The sequence below is a fragment of the Papaver somniferum genome, unplaced genomic scaffold, assembly GCF_003573695.1.
Source record: "Papaver somniferum cultivar HN1 unplaced genomic scaffold, ASM357369v1 unplaced-scaffold_43, whole genome shotgun sequence".
Lineage (NCBI taxonomy): Eukaryota > Viridiplantae > Streptophyta > Magnoliopsida > Ranunculales > Papaveraceae > Papaver > Papaver somniferum.
Window position 1 is genome coordinate 869448 of NW_020646860.1, and position 22326 is coordinate 891773.

General features: G+C 36.7%; 1 protein-coding gene and 1 long non-coding RNA gene across 2 annotated transcripts; both read left to right on the forward strand.

Moving 5' to 3' along the window:
• The first annotated feature begins 289 nt into the window (after positions 1–289).
• LOC113342513 lies at positions 290–2664 on the forward strand. The gene is made up of 3 exons (XR_003356706.1): positions 290–600; positions 677–2109; positions 2289–2664. It is a non-coding gene; the product is annotated as an uncharacterized LOC113342513 (long non-coding RNA).
• A 9609-nt stretch (positions 2665–12273) lies between these two features.
• LOC113342549 (probable transcription factor KAN4) lies at positions 12274–13349 on the forward strand. Its single transcript, XM_026587058.1, has 4 exons — positions 12274–12833; positions 12927–13006; positions 13095–13223; positions 13311–13349. The coding sequence occupies exons 1-4, from the start codon at positions 12764–12766 to the stop codon at positions 13323–13325; spliced, it is 294 nt and encodes a 97-aa protein (XP_026442843.1). The 5' UTR covers positions 12274–12763; the 3' UTR covers positions 13326–13349.
• Positions 13350–22326: the final 8977 nt, after the last annotated feature.

A 22326-nucleotide genomic window follows, 5' to 3' on the forward strand; every position in this document is an offset into this window, starting at 1 on the left:
CATTTAATGCTAGCTAATGGCTATTTCAAGGTAAAAAGATCATTCAATACTATCTTAACCTCTTCATCCATGCATATGTTAACATGACCCTTATGTAAAACTACAGTTCATATTTATACACATCACTTAAACAATTTGGGTTAAACTTAGTGATTGGGCTTGAACCTTTGCCTGCAAAGGTTAGGACCATCACGTAATGGATGCATGTTGTCGGTCATTCCTAACCGACAAAGTTTAGGTTATAAAGTGCATGTTTACGAGATACATTTTACATCACAATTTTAAATTTTGAAAATCATCACTTGAATTTTCTAATAAAATTGATTTTCTTCGAATAAACCCCTAACTTGAATTCATGCAGGATGCTGAGCAGTGTTGGCCATGTTACAGAATATCTTGCTGCTCTTAAGGCTTTGCCTGCAGATGAAGAATCAAAAATCAGTGGAGAGTTTTCTAGGGTTTTGATATCCGCTGATTCGATGATATCAACAATGAATAACGAGGAAGGGTATCCAGTCGGTCTAAAGGTACTGGTTGTGGATGAAGATCTTTCGTTTCTGGAGGAAATTCACGACATGCTTCAAAAATCTAAATACACAGGTAAGCATTCAGAATCAAAATACCATTTTACATCATGAATCTACATCATTCGTTAAAATTTTAATATATTTTTCAGGTACTCTGTGTTCTTCTGCAACACAGGCATTGTCTATGCTCCACGATAGAAGTCGCAAGTTTGACATCATTTTAATGGCCATCCTAGGCAACGACATGGAGGGATTTAAGCAAATTCAACATATTTCCATGGAAGCAGTGTCAAGGCTAATCCTACCATAAGATCTGGCATTACGGAATTGACTAGTTCAGATGACTAAACAACCAAGTCTAGTCTCAAGGTGTTAGTTTCCTAATATGTAGAATCTGATCCTGATTTATAGAATCTGTAATATGACTATGTACATGTAAAAACACATACAAATAGAAGTGTTTAATCTTCTCACGATTTGTGGAAGATTCACCAAAACCTATAACCAAACTCTTGAGTTGGTATCAGCCACCGATCATGAAAACCACGCTACCCAGCAACAACCACAAATCCATCTCTTCCAATGGCTGACATTACTACTCTTCAAAACGTCCATATCAATCATCTCATCACCCTGAAACTCACTGAGACGAATTACCTTCTCTGGAAAACCCTCTTTAAACCAGTACTAAGAGGATACAAACTCATTGGATTCGTTGATGGGACACATGCAGTTCCCCCACGAACCCTTCCAAATTCACAAGCCATTAATCCAGAATACACAAAACATGAAGACATCGATCAACTTCTTCTAGGTTGGATTGTTTCTTCACTATCTGAAATTGTGATTGGCAAGGTTACAGGTCTTGAAACCTCCAAAGCTGTATGGGATACTCTAGAAAGAGAGTTTGCCCCAAAAACATCTGCTCACCAGATGCACCTTCGCAGACAACTGCACAACCTTTCAAAAGGTAATCTTACTATGCAGCAATATTTCAATCAAGCTAAAACTTTGTCTGATGGTCTTGCAGCATGTGGATATAATGTCTCTAATGATGATATGAAGTCTGTTCTTGTTAACGGACTCAACCAATCTTATGACCCAATTGTTACTTCCTTGGGAACTGTTACTGAGATGGACATGGAGACATTCAAAGCACATCTACTCACCTTCGACATGCGTCTAGAACAACATCAAGCATTACTGCAACAGCCATTGGAAAATCTGGACACTTGAGGTGCTTCGTCTTCTGCAGCTAGGCCTGATCAGAGAAGGTTCAGAAATCAGCCACCAAATCGTCAACCTCAGCAGCGTCAAAGAGCAAACAATCAACAAGCACAAGGACCATGTCAAATCTGTGGACGGAGAAATCATGTTGCTGCACGTTGCTGGTATCGTTTTGATAAGGATTTTGTACCACAACAACGAGCTCATGCTGCTGCTTATGTTGCACTGCCACAAGGTCGAGGTGATAACAGGTGGGTGACAGATACAACGGCTACACATCACCTAACAGTTGATATTAACAATCTCATCATACCGCATGAATATGAAGGTACTGAACAAGTCCAGGTTGGCAATGGTAATTCCCTCACTATAGCAAACATTTGTAAATCCTCTTTTACTTACAATAAAAGAACATTTCAGCTAAATAATATTTACCATGTACCTGCAATTCAAAGAAATCTTCTTTCCGTTCATCAATTCTGTAAAGATAATAATGTGTTCTTTGAATTTCACACGAATCTTTTTGTTGTGAAGGACAAAAGCACGGGGACAACACTGCTACAGTGGTGGAATATAAATGGGATGTATGTGTTTGATGATGTTGGTAGTGCTGCTTCTTCAATTCCATCAAAGACCTTCATAACAAATACTCTACCACAGTGGCACCAGCGATTGGGGCACCCAATGATTCGTACTGTCCACCGAGTCATTAATCAGTTTTCTCTTCCCATTACAAATATGTCATTTGATTTTTGTCATTCTTGCCACATAAGTAAGAGCAAGAAACTTCCCTTTCCAGATAGTCGTACTGTTTTTAATAAACCATTGAGTTTGATAGTTTCAGACATTTGGGTTTCACCTCATCTGTCTAGGAATGGTTTTCGCTATTATATGCTCTTAATGGATGCTTTTTCACATTATACATGGGTGTTTCCTCTTGTTCAAAAATCAGATGCATTACCCACTTTTGTTCAATTTAAAAAGCAAGTAGAAAACTTAACAAACTACAAAATCCAAGTTTTTCAGTCTGACAATGCAGGTGAATATAAAAAGTTCACTGCTTTTCTTAATGAATCTGGAGTACAACACCGCTTTTATTGTCCACATACATCTCCACAAAACGGTCTGAAAGAAGGATAGGACATGTCAATGAATCAGGTTTAGCTCTCTTGTTCCATGCTCATATGCCCAAATCCTTTTGGGGCTGATGCTTTCCAGACCGCTTGCTATATGATAAATAGGGTACCAAAATCTCAATCTGAAATAAAAACTCCACTTGAACTCTTGTTCGGAAAACACCAGATTACTCTTTCTTAAAAGTGTTTGGTTGTTTGGTCTATCCATGTCTACGGTCTTACAATTCTAACAAGTTAGAGCCAAGGTCACTAGCATGTGTCTTCATAGGCTATAGCAGCTCCCATAAGGGTTATATGTGTCTACATAGGCAAACAAACAGAGTTTATATTTCTCTCCATGTAATATTTGAAGAAAGCTCATTTCCGTTTGCCCCAACGCAGCATGATGTCCCAAAGCTCAGTCCACAAAGTTCTTTGAAGTACGAGATTCTTTGATTCACCCATTTTCAGACCATTACGAAAATCTGCTGATGCAACAAATCAACAAAATGGTGAAACGATTCTGCAGCAGCTTCAAACTTCGTCAGGTGTGCCACATGTCAGTTCCGGATATGAAGCTATAACATCATCCACGTCTGATGCTTCTGCTTCTCCCATTCCACAAAGTCCAGTGCTTGCATCTGCTGAACCATCTGACATACTAAGTCCTTTATCTTATGTTGTTAAGTCATCAAGTCAACCTGCTTATCCGACAACTTCTACTGCATTGAGAGAAACGCCATCTGCCACTGCACAGGTGCATCAGCATCCAATGAAGACAAGGGAAAAGTCAGGCTTAACCAAACCAGTACAACGTTTGTGTCTCAAAGAAACTAAGCATCCCTTACAAGATTCTGAATTCATGGAGCCAACTTGCTTCTCCAAGGCGTATGTAGAACCAAAATGGAGACAGTCTATGGACGCAGAAATTAATGCACTCCTTAGAAATGGTACCTGGACTTTGGTAAGGTATGAAAATGGTATGAATATAGTGGGATCAAAATGGGTGTATCGTATTAAAAGGAATCCAGATGGAACCATTGAACGATACAAGGCGCGTCTAGTTTCCAAAGGGTACAATCAGCAAGAAGGCATCGACTTTGGTGAAACATTTAGTCCAGTAGTGAAGCCTTGCACAATTAAACTTGTTATGTCCATTGCTATTATGAATGGCTGGAAATTGCGTCAACTCGATGTTGAAAATGCATTCCTGCATGAGGAATTGCATGAAGAGGTGTATATGCAACAACCAATGGGATATGTTGATCCAGATAAGCCCAATTACGTCTGCAAATTGAGAAAATCGTTGTACGGCCTTAAGCAAGCTCCGAGAGCTTGGTTCTCTCGGTTAAGTGGCTATCTTGTTCAGCTGGGTTTCAAAGGATCAATAGCAGACAACTCGTTGTTTGTTCGACAAACTGCCGAGCGCATTACATATGTTCTGGTTTATGTAGACGATATTATCGTCACTGGTTTTAATCCTGCACTTATTGACAAATTGATTGCTGACCTAGCTGATGTTTTTGCAATAAAAGACATGGGCACTTTATCTTATTTCTTAGGTATGGAGGTTATCAGCCAAGGCCGCAATTTATTTCTCACACAGCGAAAGTATATTGCAGACTAATTGCGTAAAACTAAGATGGATGGCAGCAAACCAATTTGTACCCCATTAGCAGCACAGGCAAGGTTGCAGAAACAAGGCACTGCTAAATATGAAGATCCAACTTTATATCGCAGTGTTGTTGGAGCTCTTCAATATTTGCATCTAACTCGTCCAGATATCTCAGTTGCTGTCAACAAAGCTTGCCAATTCATGCACGATCCTTATGTTGAACATTGGGATTTCATTAAAAGGATCTTGCGATATCTCAAGAACACTATGGATTTTGGCTTACTTATTAAACCAAATACGGGAAGCACTCTTCATACATACTCAGATGCGGAATGGGCGGGAAGCTTAGATGACAGGCGTTCAACTAGTGGCTATTGCATATACTTTGGAGGAAATATGATATCCTGGAGTGCACGAAAACAGAAGACGGTATCCAAGTCAAGCACCGAGGCTGAATACAGAGGAGTGGCTATTGTTACTTCTGAACTTATATGGATACAGTCTTTGTTAAAAGAACTTGGAATAACTACAGAAACTCCAATACTGTGGTGTGACAATCTTGGCGCAACGTATCTCACAGCCAATCCTGTCTTTCATGCCCACACAAAGCACATTGAAATAGATTTCCATTTTGTTCGTGAACGAGTTGCAAGCAAAGAACTTCAAGTGCGGTTCATCTCTTCAAAAGATCAGCTAGCCGATATCTTTACCAAAGGGTTATCATCACCACGGTTTTAGTTCATAAAAGACAAGTTGAAAATCCGCAAGCTGCAGCTCAACTTGAGAGACGGTGTCAAGGCTAATCCTACCAGAAGACCTGGCATTACGGAACTGACTAGTTCAGATGACTAAACAACCAAGTCTAGTCTCAAGGTGTTAGTTTCCTAATATGTAGAATCTGATCCTGATTTATAGAATCTGTAATATGACTATGTACATGTAATAACACATATAAATAGAAGTGTTTAATCTTCTCACGATTTGTGGAAGATTCACCAAAACCTATAACCAAACTCTTGAGTAGCAGACCTTCCTCTTATATATACTGTAAGTAGAATATTCTCTATTTTGATGCTATCTTTGCATTAGGTTGAATGTACTTGGATTTGTATCATGAATCTAATGTTTTTATGCGTAATATATATATTGTTATTGCAGTAGTGTCAAACGCCACTTCATCGTGTCTTGTGGAGACTTTGGCTCCTAAACTATTTAAACCAATTAGTTTTACTTTAATACGGTGTTTATGGTTTCCTGTGGCGGAAAAGAGGAATGAGAAACTTCAAAAGTTGGTACAAGCAGGGATCATTGATATTTGGGATAAATTCCTGCTATCCATTTTATTATATTCACGTTGGGGGGATGATGGAAGTCTTAGAAAGCTGGTTACTGAGATTCAAAAAGTAGAGGAAGTCAAGATTGTGTATATTAGGGTAAGTAAAGAGAAGAGAAGAAGAGGGTTTAGAAGAACCGTGCTCTGTATTATTCAATACGTTTTTCTGTGTATAATTACAAAGCATAGACAACCTATATATACATATAGACTTTGTAGAACCTAAATATCTAAAGACTTGGAATACAAGTATTTCCTAATGTTTTAATTTTCCTATAATACAAGACATTCTATGTATAAGAAGTTCTAGAATATTACGTAACTGATGTTGCCTTAACACCCACCCGCAAGCGCAACGGGTCATCTTGAACCGTTAGCTTGAACCTTAGAGAAGCAAACCGGTCTCTAGGAAGAGGTTTGGTAAATATATGTCCGCCACCTGTTCCTTTGAAGAAATAAATCGAACATCCAGCTTTTTAGAAGCAACTTGATCACGAACAAAATGATAGTCTATTTCTATGTGTTTTGTGCGAGCATGAAATATGGGATTAACCGTAAGATATGTAGCTCCAAGATTATCACACCATAGAACATGCAAAGATGTAGTTGATACTTGTAGTTCCGAAAGAAGAGATTGAATCCACATAATTTCAGCAGTAGCAATAGCGAGACCACGGTATTCAGCTTCAGTGCTTGAACGAGATACTGTCTTTTGTTTACGAGCACTCCAAGAAATAATATTACCTCCCAGAAAAATACAATATCCACTAGTAGAATGACGATATTCTAAGGAACCAGCCCAATATGAATCCGTATAAGCAGTGAAAGACAATTGCAAAGTATTGTCCGGTTTAAGAAAAATTCCAAAAGTAGAAGTATTTTGTAGATAACGTAATATACGTTTAACTAAACTCCAGTGATACTCTGTTGGAGCATGCATAAATTGACAAACTTTATTGACTGCATAAGCTAAATCAGGTCGAGTAAATGTCAAGTATTGCAATGCACCAACGATACTTCTATACTCGATAGCATCAGTCATTAAAGTGCTACGATCAGATGATATATCCCCAGTTGTGCTGAGTGGAGTTTTAATTGGCTTAACACCATCCATTTTTGCACTAATAAGAATATCATGTACATACATACTTTGTGTAAGAAATAACCCAGAAGACGTACGTTTTGCTTCAATTCCAAGAAAATAGGATAAGGGACCAAGATTTTAATTGCAAACTCACTTTGTAAAGAAGCATGAATAGATTGTAATCCTGAGGAACTGGATCCAGTAAGAATAATATCATCAACGTAAACGAGTAAGAAAACAATACCAGTGGCATCACGCCGAATAAAGAGTGAAGAATCACACTTTGAAGTAATGAATCCATTCTGCAATAAGAAAGTACTGAGTCGATGGACCAAGCACATGGAGCGTGTTTTAATCCATAAAGAGATCGATTCAGTTTGCAGACATATGTAGGAAAATTGGGATCAACATATCCTGGTGGTTGTTTCATGTAAACTTCCTCTTCAAGATTGCCATGTAAAAAGGCATTTTGAACATCAAATTGATTAATAGGCCAGTTATGAGATGGTGCCAATGTAAGAATTACTCGTATAGTACACGGTTTTACAACTGGAGTATAGGTTTCACCATAATCAACACCTTCTTGTTGATTAAATCCTTTTGCTACTAGTCGAGCTTTACGGCGTTCAATAGAACCCTCTGCTTTCCTCTTAATACAATAAACCCATTTATAACCGATAAGATTCATAGAAGGATGATAGGGTACTAGAGTCCACGTACCATTTTGAAGTAATGCATTAAACTCATTATCCGAAGGTTCACGCCATTCTGGAGTAGCTTGAGCTTGTGAATACCAGGTTGGTTCAAGTTCAGAATCAGCTACAAGAGCATATTTAGATGTAATCGGCTTAAAGATCCCATCTTTAGCCCTGGTAACCATGGGATGACCTGTAGTCGCCGAAGTGCTTGTAGTAGGTTGTGTAGAACACTCATGGGCTGACGAAGTAGCACCAGAAGAAGGCAATGTAGATTTTGAACTCAATGACGGATGTAAAGCACCAGATGACGAACTAGTAGGTGATAATTCAGCTTGAGGAAAGCTGTCCGTTAACATATTAGAGCTGCTAGGTGGAAAAAGAGGTTCTATGCTGTCACCAGAAGACAATGAACTTGGCACGAAATTATGAGATAAACTCACAAAAATTGGAAGATCATGCATAAGAGCAGATATTACCTGATCGTTGGTCGAGGGAGATGGTGTCAACAACGCAGCAAAGGGAAAGATAGTCTCATTGAACACAACATGACGACTAACATAAATTCTACCAGTAGGTATATGAAGACATTTGTATCCTTTATGCACATGATTATAACCTATGAAGACACAAGGGGATGATAAAGGTTCCATTTTATGAGACCTATATGGGCGAAGATGAGGATAGCATAGTCAACCAAAGACACGTAAAGACTGGTAATCTGGTAAAACACCAAATAGAGTTTCATATGGAGATACTTGTGCAAGGGATGAAGACGGTACATGGTTCATTAAGTAACAAGCTGTGAAAAAAGCATCATACCAATAAGAAGAAGGTATGGAAGCCATAGATAGCAAAGTAAGACCAGTTTCACGAATATGTCGATGTCGACGTTCAACTAAACCATTTTTCATAGAGGTGTGTGGACACGAAAATCTATGAAAAATACCATTTTGTTGAAGATAAGGGGTAAGTTTGCGATATTCTGCAGCATTATCAGATTGAAATTTTTTGATTTTATGATCAAAAAGATTTTCAACGTGTTTTTGAAACACAAGAAAAACAGAGTAGACATCAGACTTATGAGATAAAGGGAACATCCAAGTAAAACGACTGTGAGCATCAATAAAAATAATATAGTATCTATAACCTTCATTAGACAAAATATGAGAGGGACCCCAGACATCAGAAACAATTAAGTCTAGATGATGCAAATATTGAATCGTACTGGAGGAGAATGGTAACTTATGACTCCTATGCTCATGACAAGAGGAGAAAAAGGTTATAGTTTTACTAGATACTGGAAGGGAAAATTTTGAAATAATATGCGCACAGTTCGCATCATAGGATGTCCTAATCTAGAATGCCAATTATGCAGACTTGCTCTTTCACCGACACATGCTTCTGGAGAAACTGAGGAAACATCCAGTTCATAGAGACCACCTTCCCTACGACCGCGTAGAAGAACCTTCCCTGTACACCAATCCTTTACAAGACAAAAGTCAGGATGAAACTCAAACAACACATTGTTATCACTTGTAAGTCGAGCAACATATAACAAATTATGAGATATATGAGGAGTATAAAACGTGTTGGAGAGATGTAACTTACGATCAGGTGTCCCTAGAATTGATGAGCCAACATGGGAGATAGGGATAGAGTCACCATCGCCAAGTTTGATTTGATCAGGTCCATTATATTCAGAGTGAATATGCAAGCGAGAGAGATCATTAGTAATATAGTCTGTAGCTCCACTATCTGGAACCCATGGTGCATTAGAGCTATAACTCGATGCTTGAGTAACATACACACGAGGAGCAGAAGGAGCCTGAGAAGTTGAGGCCTGTGGACGCCGTGGTGGTTAAGGTTGAAATTTTTTGTCAAAACGCTTCCAACACAGGTGAGCAGGGTGACCAGGTTTGTCACATAGTTGGCAGGGTAGTGTTTGGCGAGTGCTTCTAGGAAACGTCTATGAAGAGTTTGTGCGCTGTTGATAAGCAGATCCTGGCAGGTTGGACTTCGAAGAGGCAATGTTGGCAATAAGATAAGATTGCAATATCTTGTGTTGTTGTTCCATACGCAACTCAAAGGTAAGGAAGTAGGTTATGAAATCCTCAAGCTTCATCGTACCCATTGATGTGGTAAGAGACGTAACAATGGCATCGTAAGATGTATCTAATCTAGCAAGCATGCAATGGCGTAGTTCGGTGGTGGTAACTGTAGTATCCACGGCTGCTAAGCTGTCGACAATATCACGAGAACGATCAATGTATTCCCTCATCGAGAGAGATCCTTTCTTCAAAGCTCTTAACTCACATTGTAGATGATGAATATGAGCATCAGACTTAGAGGCAAATAGAGATTCAATAGACGACCAAACTTCATGCGAGGTGGTAAGACGATGAACTTTTCTTAAGACAGTAGGAGTTAAGGAAGAGAATATCCAACCAAGAAGAATACGGTCCTGTTTGATCCAGGGAGCATATTCTGGATTAGGATTTTCAGAGTTTTCAAGAGTTGCAGAGGGACATGGTTTATCACCATTAACATAACCATCTAGGTCATATCCTTGAAGGTAGGGTAAAAATTGAGCACGCCAAAGAGAATAGTTTGTTTCATCTAGCTTGACAGTAATGATGTGATGTGGTTGGGAGAAGACAAAAGAAGCCATCATTGATTGGGAAGAACCGATAATTGTAGAGACTGTAGAGATTGAAGAAGATGCGGAAGACATGGAGAATCGAACAAGGATGATACCAAGTCAAGATTATGTATATTAGGGTAAGTAAAGAGAAGCGAAGAAGAGAGTTTAGAAGAACCGTGTTCTGTATTATTCAATACGTTTTTCTGTGTATAATTACAAAGCATAGACAACCTATATATACATATAGATTTTGTAGAAACCTAAATATGTAAAGACTTGGAATACAAGACATTTTATGTATAAGAATTCTAGAATATTACGTAACTGATGTTGCCTTAACAGAGGACAAGGAAGACGAAAACTATATGGATGGTAAACATGAAGATCATTATACTTCCTTAATCTTGAATATAAAACCTGTGATTCCATGGATGGCATCGGATCTCCACGCCCAGTTTGCTTGGGAAGTTGAGGAATTAGGAGGAATTCAAGGTAAGAACCTTGTACATCTGTTGTTTTGTTGTGTTGTGTTGTTACTGGTGAATTTCTTTATTAGTGATCTTCCCGACGAATTTGTTAAACTGTTATTACATGATTGGTAGTTTTATGATTGTAGAAGTTGATCCAGATAAAATTCTCGAAGTCTTGGATCCCACACCTGGACTCACCAGAAAACAAGTTGACATTCATGTTAGTAAGCATTTGTGTTCCTTCTTTTAGAAATCTACCTTTTGAGTTGTTTTATTTGTGGGTGTTAGTTGTTTATTAAGTTAGTTCAAAACAGTGGAATTTCTTTGTTTCTTTGGTTCAAAGTTTTGAAAGAGTTATGATCTTTTGTTGTAGTGAATTTCACCCATCTGTTCAGTTCGGACCTGTAAGTTTCATTATAGGCCATTTGGTGAACGGGTTTCCAGATTAGAAGTATGCAGTTATAAATTTATCTTGGATTTATGTTTATGCTTACAGTCTAGTCGAGCCAGTTCACGCATATATCAAGATATCTCTTAACGAGCGATTTAGAGCTGTATCTATTTAGGAATGCAAGCACCTCCATTGTGACTAAAGAAACACTCATTGTTCATCTAAAATGTGCACAATGACCTTAAAATTGGTCATTTGATCCAACATATGCACCTACCTGAAACTTGTTTATGCCTGCTATCTGACCCAAAATGCGCCTCAACGATGCAAAATCTCTCTTTTGACATTATGGTTCATTTATATATCAAATGAATATCACTACTAACTGAAAGTGTGAAAAGACAACTCTTCTATCGAAAAACACCCACTTCTCTCACTCAACATTATCATGTTGATCTATTTGATAAACTGAACTCTTCAATTTTCACCTCGTGCTCTATGACCTGGTCAAGTTTTGTCTAAAATTAGAGTTCATTTATATATATCACTTGAACAACATGGGTTAAGTTCACCAAAGATAAAAACCATCTAACTTATATAGACAGTGTTTTCCTAGATATAGACAGTGGTTGGGCTGGAACCTTTTGCCCGCAACACTTACGGCCTATCAGTGCTTGTCGGTCATTTCTAACCGACAAAGTTTAGGTCATAAGTGCATGTCTGCTTGTTTTGGTTTACGAGAAAGGCAATTCTTTCCTTCCCAGCCCTAGTCAATTGATTTGCCGATTTTTTCTGAACAACACAAAAAATCATCATACTCGAATCTCCGGAGTCCCACTTTCTCCTTAATCCTGATTACAACATTTTTTGAAATTTGATTTTCATTCACACAGGATGTGGAACAATAATTATACCGTTTCAGAATTTTTCTGATTATATTCTTGGTCTTAAATCTCCGCCTCCAGTAGAAAAGTCAAAAACCAGTGCAGAGAGTTCTAGGGTTTCTATATCTATTGAATCAATGATATCAACTATGCGGGATGAGGAAGGGTATCCAAACGGTCTAAAGGTACTGGTTGTAGATGAAGATCTTTTGTTTCTGGAGGAGCTTAAGGCCATGCTTCAAGAATGTAATTTATACGGGTACTATGTGTTCTTCTGCATCAGACGCATTGTCTATGCTTGGCGATAAAAGTCGCAAGTTTGATATCATTTTATTGGCCATCAACGACACGGATGAAGGATTTAAACAAATTCAACACCTTGCCGTGGAAGCAGACCTTCCCATTAGATACCTACAGCCAAAAGAAACTTCATCGTTACCCGATATCCAGACCAAGATCGTTAAAGATATTATGGGAGGAAATGCTGCTTCTAAAATTTTAAACCCATTTGTTTTAGATCAGTACAATGTCTATGGTTTCCTGTGGCGGCGAAGAGGCTGGAAAGATTGCATAAGTTGGTAGAAGCAGGGATCATTGATGCTTGGGATAGATCCATCATAAAAAGGTTATTATATTCACGTTGGGGGGATGATGGAACTCTTAGAAAGCTGGTTATGGAGATTCACAAACTAGAGGAGGAGGAAGATGAAAACTATATGAATGGTAAAGGCGAAGACCATTATACTTCTGTGATAATGAATAGAAAACCTAAGATTCCATGGATTGGATGGCATCCAAACTTCAAGGCCAGTTTGTTGCAGCGGTTTACAAATTAGGAGGAATTGAAAGTAAGATCCTCTTGTGCAATTTGTTGTGTTTAAGTATTTAACAGATGCATCCTCATATTGGTGCTGAATGCTGATTGTGTTTTGTGATTGTAGAAGCTGATGCAGATAAAATTCTTGAAGTCATGAATTTCCCACCTGGACTTACCAGGAAACATGTTGACATTCACCTTAAGGTCTTGTTACTTTTCTTGCACAAATGCTGTACTCATCTTTCCCTTGCTTATTTTCTGATTTCTTAACACTTCAATGACATTGGTGCAGGAATACCGGTACATCCGTGTAAGTCCCAAGGGGGGGAACCCATCATCTAAGATGCCCTTTGATATAGAAGCCGAGCCCATTTGTTCTGTCTCAAATGGCTACATTGATGATGCCGATTTATGGGGAATGGTATGATGTTTGAATCCGATGGACTAATAGGTTCACTTTTTGATTTATAAAAGGCTAAGATCTGAGTTTACGTTATTTCCTTTTCAGTGTGGCAGCTTTTAATGCTTAGAGTGGTGAGGAGCAGGATGTATGAGACTTGCGGCTGAAATCAATCGTATTACTGTACAAGGATCTGGCTGCTTTTGAAGTTCTTACTCATGTTAGTAAGTAAGCGTTTGCATTTCTTCTTTTAGAAATCTACCTTTTGAGTTGATTTTATTTGTGAAATTTGGTCGTTCATTAAGTTAGTTCAAACCGGTGGAATTTCTTTGTTTCTTTGGTTCGAACTTTTAAGGGAGTGTTTCTATTGTTGTAGTGAGTTTCACATTTCTCTTCAGTTCAGACTTGTAAATTTTATGTCAGTTCTTTTATAGCTCACTTTTCCCAGCGTATGTTTCATTATAGGCCATTTGGTGATTGAGTTTCCACTTAAGAAATATGTGCAGCTATAAATTACGCTTGGAAGGAGAAACCAAGTTTTCTGATTGAAAGTAAATTTCTTAGATTATTAGTACTTGTACGAAAATCAAATCTTTTGCAGAAAATTAATTTATTAAACCCAAGAGAAAAAACGATCTGTACTTAATTACGAACTCCTGGTAGTTTGCATTGCTCACGAGCTCTGTTTGGTCCAACTGAGGAGCCAGAGTCAAGGAGACAAAAAACGATCCCTCCATGTCGTTGAAATATGGATTCGTCTATTCCAGCAATGCCGCTCATGTAATAAGGGGAGGAAATGTAAAGGTCATGCGGCAATTCATTGCTTTCGTGGTAGATTTTGGGTTACGAAAATCTATATATATAGTCAAGCAGCTCAATATAGCTTCCTCACCCATGCATGCATAAGCGTCTCACGGTGTAGACAGTAGATGTGCGCTTTCTAGATTCTGTAATAAAGACTAAAGAGAAAGATGATCCTAGAGAATACTCAGCTGGTTGTTTTTGTTTCACTTACGCCTAACATCTTGTCGATTACCATTGACGGACAAGCTAACTTACAATAAACTAAGTATTTGGGCTTTAATGCCTGCAACACTTGCGTCCCATCACAATCTGGATGCCTATATCTTGTCGTTTATGTTCAACTAGGGGTGTGCAACGGACGGACGGATGCAGATTAGGGTCACCCGTGTCCAATCCATCAAAATTGCGGATTTGGAAAATCCAACCGTGTCCAGCCCAATCACCCGCAGATTTGACGTCCACGGATCAGCGGGGATACAGACCGGATACCGATTAACCGCGGTTTACATCATTGGAGTTGTCGGTTGATATTTATCTGCATTCAAGAAAATTGGAGTTGGGAACTTGGATTTGGTCTTTAATTCATTGGCTTCAATGGTAGGAGCATTAGCTATATCTTTATGCAGGGAACCTATCTTTACTCTCAAGACAAGATAGGACGAAGAAAATCCACTCCCATCCACCGAGACTAGTCTACCCCAAGTAGAGGATGAAATGCTATTGTTTAATGACGAGATTCTTGGTGGCTCATCAACTCAGGTAAGAAACGTTTCTTTGATTACATATATACATGTTTATGCACATTTCTGATATATGTCGTAACCTGCTTAGGTTCTTGGACAAAACGTTGTTGTTGGAAGACAATATATCAGCTGACCAGGTCGAAGATGCAAGGGAAGTTCTAAATTTGGTTCCAATATGGATTGCGATATTGATGTATGCAGTTGTGAGTGCTCAACTCTTGACCTTCTTCACTAGGCAAGGAAGCACCATGATTAATTTCCACTACTAATGTACGTTGCGGGTGAATCTGTGGATTTCAAAATCCAACCGCAACCAAACCGTTAAAAGTGCGTATTTGAGAATCACATCCGTGTTCGGTTCATAGATCTTGTGAATTGAGTATCATCCGCAATTTTGCAGACGGATATGGATGAAATCCGCGGTTTCGGACTTTTTGCTCACCCCTATGTTCAACCAACAAGCTAACCTATAACTTATTGTTATGTGAGCATATTTGGTTTACCAACTTTTAGACCACGAGACATAGTTTTTTGCGGGACAGGATAAGAACGTAGATTTGAAGGACACCAAATAAATTTTGATTAAAGTATACATTTTAATCACGAAGCAGAGTCATAGTCTCATAGAGATCGATGACATTGCAGACTTTCTATGAAGAGCTCGATGACATTGCAGACTTTCAATGATTTTGACTTAGGAGAGATCTCAGCCGTCTGACAAAGCTAACCAAAAGATCAGGGCCGTACAATAAATCTTGACCATATGATATGTAGAGTGATGATATACCCACCGAAGAACAGCACCGTGATGTGCACCGAGAGGGGATCAGACAGCCTCAATATCACCCTCTCTGCATTGGGATAGGGGTGGGGCATGAGTGGGCCCCACCACCCTCTCACACGATGTAGCCTTGGTGAAATTGTTTTCAGTGTACGAATCATTTTCGATGATATTATCGGCGCTTATAATATGAAAATCCTACCGAGCATATTGGAATATTTTCGTATTAACCTACTGCAGGCACATCTAGTGTAATCTTACATGCATGATAACCGCCAACATATTACTTCAATAAGATGTTAGCTTTATATATACAATATATGTTTGGAACCGAACCAATTGTGGGATCTTATTCCAAGTGGATGATTAGCTTACGAGTATATTTTCTTAAATTACAAAGATAAACAATATAATGTGGAAGTAAAGTAAATAACACGACACAAAAGATTTTGTTATCGAGGAAAACTGCAAGGAAGAAAAACCTATGGACCTAGTCCAGTTTTGGATACTCTCATAATTAAGCCGCCATACAAATTGACTACCGCATCTTATTATAGTTGAGACAAGTAAACTACTCATAATTACTTAGTTCCTTTAGTATCCCTATACATACACCAATCTGGTCTACACATGAATCCTAAGATATAGTCTATTATCTCAAGTTGTTTCACCTGCTATGAAGATTTTTGTTTTTCAACTCCTTTGGATGAAGATTTTTGTTTTTCAACTCCTTTGGATCGCAACCCGAAACAATAAATGACTAACCTATTCTAGTAACTACCTGTACCTCCCAAACCTGGCAATGGTTAGAGATAAAGTTGAGTATAAAGAATCTTTTGTTTATCAAAATAAACTCCTTTGGTCAAAGATCAAACAAATACAAAGACTTTAGAAATAATCTGTCTTGGTGAACAACCTCAATCCAAGCAACTCTTCAAGGAGAAGGAACTAGAAAGTTTGTTCGATATTTCGACAAGTCTGGTGTCTATCGAAATAAACTGCTTGTTTGGATGCCAGAGAATCAAGTGTGCATGAAGTATCACAAAGATCAAAATACCAAAAAGAAAAAGTCTCATAATCTTCAATCTTATAAGTATCACATGACAAACAACTTGATTCATCTTAATGATCAGCCACACACACATCGGAATCAATTAATATTGGATAATTCTATTTTCAGATCTCGAATCACTTTATCTGAAATAGTCAATCCTCAAACAAACTTAACGACATTATATCGTAAGAGAAGGACCATGAAGTAATCAAGTTTGATAGATCAGGGATCTATACCGTTAGTCAACTAAATTAATAATCAAAAACTAAAATAAAAATACGACCAGCGGTACTACTAAAAGCTTCTTAAAGAAGACGTTAAATGAAGGTAACGCAAGATATTTCACCTTATTAATTAGATTACTCTCCTCTATTAACGAGTTGTCTTTCTATACAAACGGTTAGGCAGCATGGCAAGGGATGAGTTTGTAAGAATACAAGCTCCGCTATATATGGTGTTATGACCAAGACTTGTTTGGACAACAAGGAATTACCAGATCTTAAAATCCATAAGATATGCAATAAATGTATATTTTTCGGTTTTGAAAAATTACAACTGTAAGCCAACAATTATCCCGAAATAACTCTTAGTTAACAACTAATATTAGCTAGCATACATACGTATTAGTGGATCCAACGGCTAAAACCAAGACATCTTACTGATTAGTTAAAACCCACCCATGTCTTTAGATGTTAGTGTTCGCCTTCTCTCATGCGACTAAATATCTAGCTTTTGCCTCTTAAAAAAATCATTAGTCTAAAAGAACTTTAATCGTAGATCTACACAATGAGGAAATTTTTTAATGTATGGTAGAACAAATTTGTTAAGGTAAATAATACTAAATTAATTTTAGTTTATTGTGATGATTAAAATGATCTTTGATTTTCTCAAGATCTTAGACTTATAAATATTTATGAAGTACTTCAACCCAATTCCTCTCTTTAATTATCACATTTTTACAATCCTTTTAAACTTCCGATCACAAAAATGAATCAATTGACCTAGGTTTATAATTTCAATCAAATTTATTCTCAAAAAAATAATATATATTCTTATGTAGAAAAACAATTGAACTATACATAAAAGGTTTCAAAAGGGATATTGATAACCTTCTTCAAGTCTTTTCTGATTTTATAGAGTAAACACTCATAATGTGAAATAAATGTTACCTAATATTGATCAATTCCGAACTCTAAATCAATCAAGGAAACATCTATAGTAGGGTCTGAACAAACCCAAGGATTTGAAAAGGAATAAAAAGAAAGAAAAATAAATAAAGTATAAGGATTTTAATCCATGGCATATAGATATCAGATTCTTAGAGTTAGTACTCTGTTTTAAAATTAAGAGAAAAGTGGTAAAGGAGAACTAATTATGGATGACATGGTTAAAAAAATAAAAACACCTTCTCACCACTGTTCATGCCACTTATGATCAGCTGTCAAAGAGTTGTAATCGAGCGGGTCATATAGTAATTTCGGAAGAAAAACACCTCTTCATAGAATATTAATACAAATTCCACAACATAGGGAACAAAAAAAATTCTCTACTTGTGTTTACAAATTGTTTATATAGGAACTTTTGTACAAACATCCCCAAATCATATATAAACCCACAAATATGTATAATTTTTTGTGCTTGTCTTTTACTTGAAATTACACTTTTTTTTAGGAACTGATTGCTTTAATTCAAACGAAATAGTTAGTGATATGGTTGAGTTATTATGAAATCCAACAATTTAAGATTGAATATATTTGGTTAGGTGATACTAGAATCGTACTCATGTCCTTCATCCCAAATTATTTGACAATCGTATAAAGTTTAACCATCATCCCGTGGATGTTTGTAGCGCCATGCTCAGGTTGTCTAACCTCTTTTTTGTTTATCTTTTTTTTTTTCCGTCTTGTTTGTATCTTAAATGTTCAATTGGTTGGATTTGGTCTCTTATGTTACCGTAAAAAACTTCGTATGTCGATGCCTTAGTTGTGTTTTACTTTAATTTTCCGCAAGGATATCCTTTTATTCTTTTATAGTTTTGTTTCACAGTGCATCTTTGTTTTTTGATTATTGTAGTGTCTACATATGTTTTGGATTTTGTTTTTAGCGTAGTTTCATTTCCCTTGCTTGGAGAGGTGTATGCCTACGAAGATTGATTTTGTTCTATAAAAGAAAAAAACAAAGAAAAAATCTTGTTTATCTAAAATACTTCGTTATCACCTTTTATTACAATTGTTTCATTTTCTTGATTTATCTAGCTTCTTTGATTTGTTTATAGTCTCACTTACACGTGTTCTCATTGTTTTATTGTGTTTCTTATGTTGAGATGTTACATTTATTGGAGATTACATAGTTGTTTGCTTATACCTTTGTATTATTTTTGGTTTGTGTATGTTGAAGTTATATTTTCTTGTACAACATCAGTAAATAAAAGTTTTAGCAAACAAAAATAAGATAATATGTCTTTACGAGCACTCAAATGCCTGAGATTTGAAAAAAAGAATTGATCTGGGTGTTCAGAGTTTTGGATTGTTTGAAAGGTCGCCATTTTCTAGTAATAATAAAATTCAATTGGCTAAAACAAAACTTGGTTGCTCTCATCTACTCAATTAAATGTAATGATCAAAAATACGAAAAATAGATGCAAGATTACTAAATTACTATGCATCCCGTTGGTACTCGTTTATATGGTTGGATACCTTTTCCGTGGAAGTGGAACTTCTGTGGAAAGGATTATATACCGAGGTGAGAGTAGATTGGAAGGGCTTTTATCTCTTGAATTGAATGTTTCTGAGATAATCGATTTATCTTTTGTGTTTCTTCTTGTTACTTTCTTTACATCTTCTTAATTTCATTTTCTCTAGAAAAATTCGGTAATGGATAATCCAAACCGGCTCTCACTTCCGACGTCTCTAAAAACGGGTGACTTTTCTATTCCTGGGTTTCTTCCCTTCTTTCATCTTTGTTGAAATACATGTTGGGTTGTGATGATTTATCTTCTTTGATCTTTGTTAGATTATGAATTCTCTTATTTTTATCTTTATTGTGAATACGTTGTGATTTTTGTTGTCAACATGTTAATATTGTGATTTCTCTTGTTTCATATTTGTTGGGATACATGTTAGGTTGTGATTGATGTTCTTTGATCTTTGTTGCAAACATGTTAGGTTGGGGATTCTCTCTTTATTGCGATTTGTTGTGATTCATGATGAATGTTTGCATTTACTTTCTCTTTTTAAGGATTATTTATTGTTTTATGCTTCAACTCAACCGGTTTTGTTGTAGAAATTCTTATGGAAAATTCACTCGAGAGTTTATGAATGATTCTGACAACAACATCTGGGGGTGCATATGGAAATTTGCTGGATATTCTGGATCATGTAGAGTGTAATACTGCTCATAATATTTTTCATATATTAGGTGATAACATTCCTTTGGAGATGCTAGGGGGTCTAAATCTTTGTTTCATCCAAGAGTACGTGGAAAACGAAATTCTGGTCACAACCCTAGACGCCATCAGTGGGGTTGAATCAACCTCAAAGACTTTAGTCGTCATCAGATGTCTAGATTTGGCGGTTAAGAACCCAGGAGCAAAGCCTGGATTGGTGAGTCTATTCGTGTCAACAACTCATCAAGGATTATTCACTGACTCTCAACTCAAGAGTGGAAGCAACATTAGAGGTATAATATGTCATGTTACTCTTTCACTCACTTTGTGCTCTACAATACCGAGACGTATTACCCAACGACATTTATTTCTGCCTTTTCTTTTCCTATGGACATGCTTCAACTTCAGGAACTGCGTGTTGTCGTGGAGGGTCATAGAGCTGAGGCTGGCCTACTTATTTTCTCAAAGAAAACCCCTAGGCCTCAAACTAGGAAGGATAAAAAATTGAAGATTCGTTTATGTTCGGCGGTTGATTTTGAAAGTAGTAGATGGTGGAGTTATACGTTTCAAAATGTGTTCATTTTTTATGGATATGTAGAGCTTTGTAACACGGACATATCCCCAAAATATTAGCTTCAATTAGCTACCGTTTGGTTTGTTAATAAAAAATAGAGTCCAAATTTTGAGATATTGTGAAATAATTGTGTGAAGAGATCCTTCTCGTCTTTAAAATCTATCACGTGCCCAGGACTTATAAATGATTCAAAAATGCGTCTCAATACAGTAGGTCATGGGAATCATATCCTTTAATGACTTAAAATCTTTAATTCTGACAGCCCGGAATGTTTTTCGCTTCCCATTGGCCGTGAAGTTCGGTCAATCGGCAAGTTCCAAAACTCCCGAACTTCCATAAGGGGTGAAAACAGTTTGAAACCAAGAGTATGAGATATGGTTTTATTAAACATGACAACAACACACCCATCCAAATAATCAATCAGTTAACCAGAAAAAAAATGTGGAATACAATTACTTATAAAAGTACATAGTAAAATATGACCACTCTTCCCACATTATAAACAAGGGTACAAAAACATATTTTTATGATATTATTAAACAATACCAAAAAGAAAGATTCATTTAAATTATCTTTAGTACTCAAAAGTAATGACAAAAAGACTATGTATAACTATACATTGATTTGGCAAGTTTCCAAACACATCTAATTACAGACCAAAACAACAAGAAAATATAATTGTGTTTTTCTTAAACCAAACCAGATTTACACATGAGTATATACATGAAAAACAAAGTGAGCGTAATCACTTTGAACCCCAAGGCTCTATGCATCAATCCTTAATAAGATTATTTCCTCAAGCCTCTCTCAAACTCTGTGGAAAAAAAAAAAAAACGGGGTGAACCACAGCCCAGTAGAGGAATGCGTAAAAACAAGCAATGCCCAAATAAGGATCAAAATGAGTTATTGAATGGATTAAAGCATAAACATTTCACAAAATTTGTTGAGCACACATTTAATAAAGTGTCGAAGGATTTATAAAGCCATATACAATAAAATTCATCTAATGCATAAACATATCAAAATATTCTACTGTGAGGTTTCAACTAGTTGTCGAGGTTTATCAGAATATCACCCTATCGTCCCGGACGATCTTACGCAGGTCACCATTAGTATGGATTACCCCTATAGGGCCCAAAAATCTCAGCAGTAGAATTACAAACATAAAATGTGCTCAACACAGTTAATAAACAATTTGCAAACGTCATTATGTACAAGAAATGTTCGAACCATCACAATTGTAGTTTCATAATCCATGAAAAACAACTTACCTTGCATAAAACATGATTAAAAATACAAGTAAATATCACATTATATTGTTGGGGATTAACTCAGAATAATTGAGTACACCAAATAAAAGATTTTCTGAAACAAATCCATTTTAAACCCATTATACTCAAAAGCTTCTATGGGACTTATTGCAAGTTAGAGTTCAATGATTCTCAATAATTTACAAACTGTAGAATGCCTCATTTCAAGCAAATAATACTAGCAAAGAGTAAATTCAGTTGCTATGATAACTACAAATGCAAGTGTAAAACAACACAAAATTTTTCAGAAGTATCAGTTTTCGTGACTTGTTTTCAAAAAATCTGTAGAATTCGTTACTCAATGAAATCAAGTGTTTCTTAGATCATTTTAAAGAATAAATGATAATATTTCACACAAAAATTATCTAGAAAATTAATGAGTTCTATATCTGTTTAAAATTACCTCAAATAAACTGGACAGAACTCACGTTTTTCAGAAACTGCAGTTTCGGCAATCTATATTCAAAAATTTG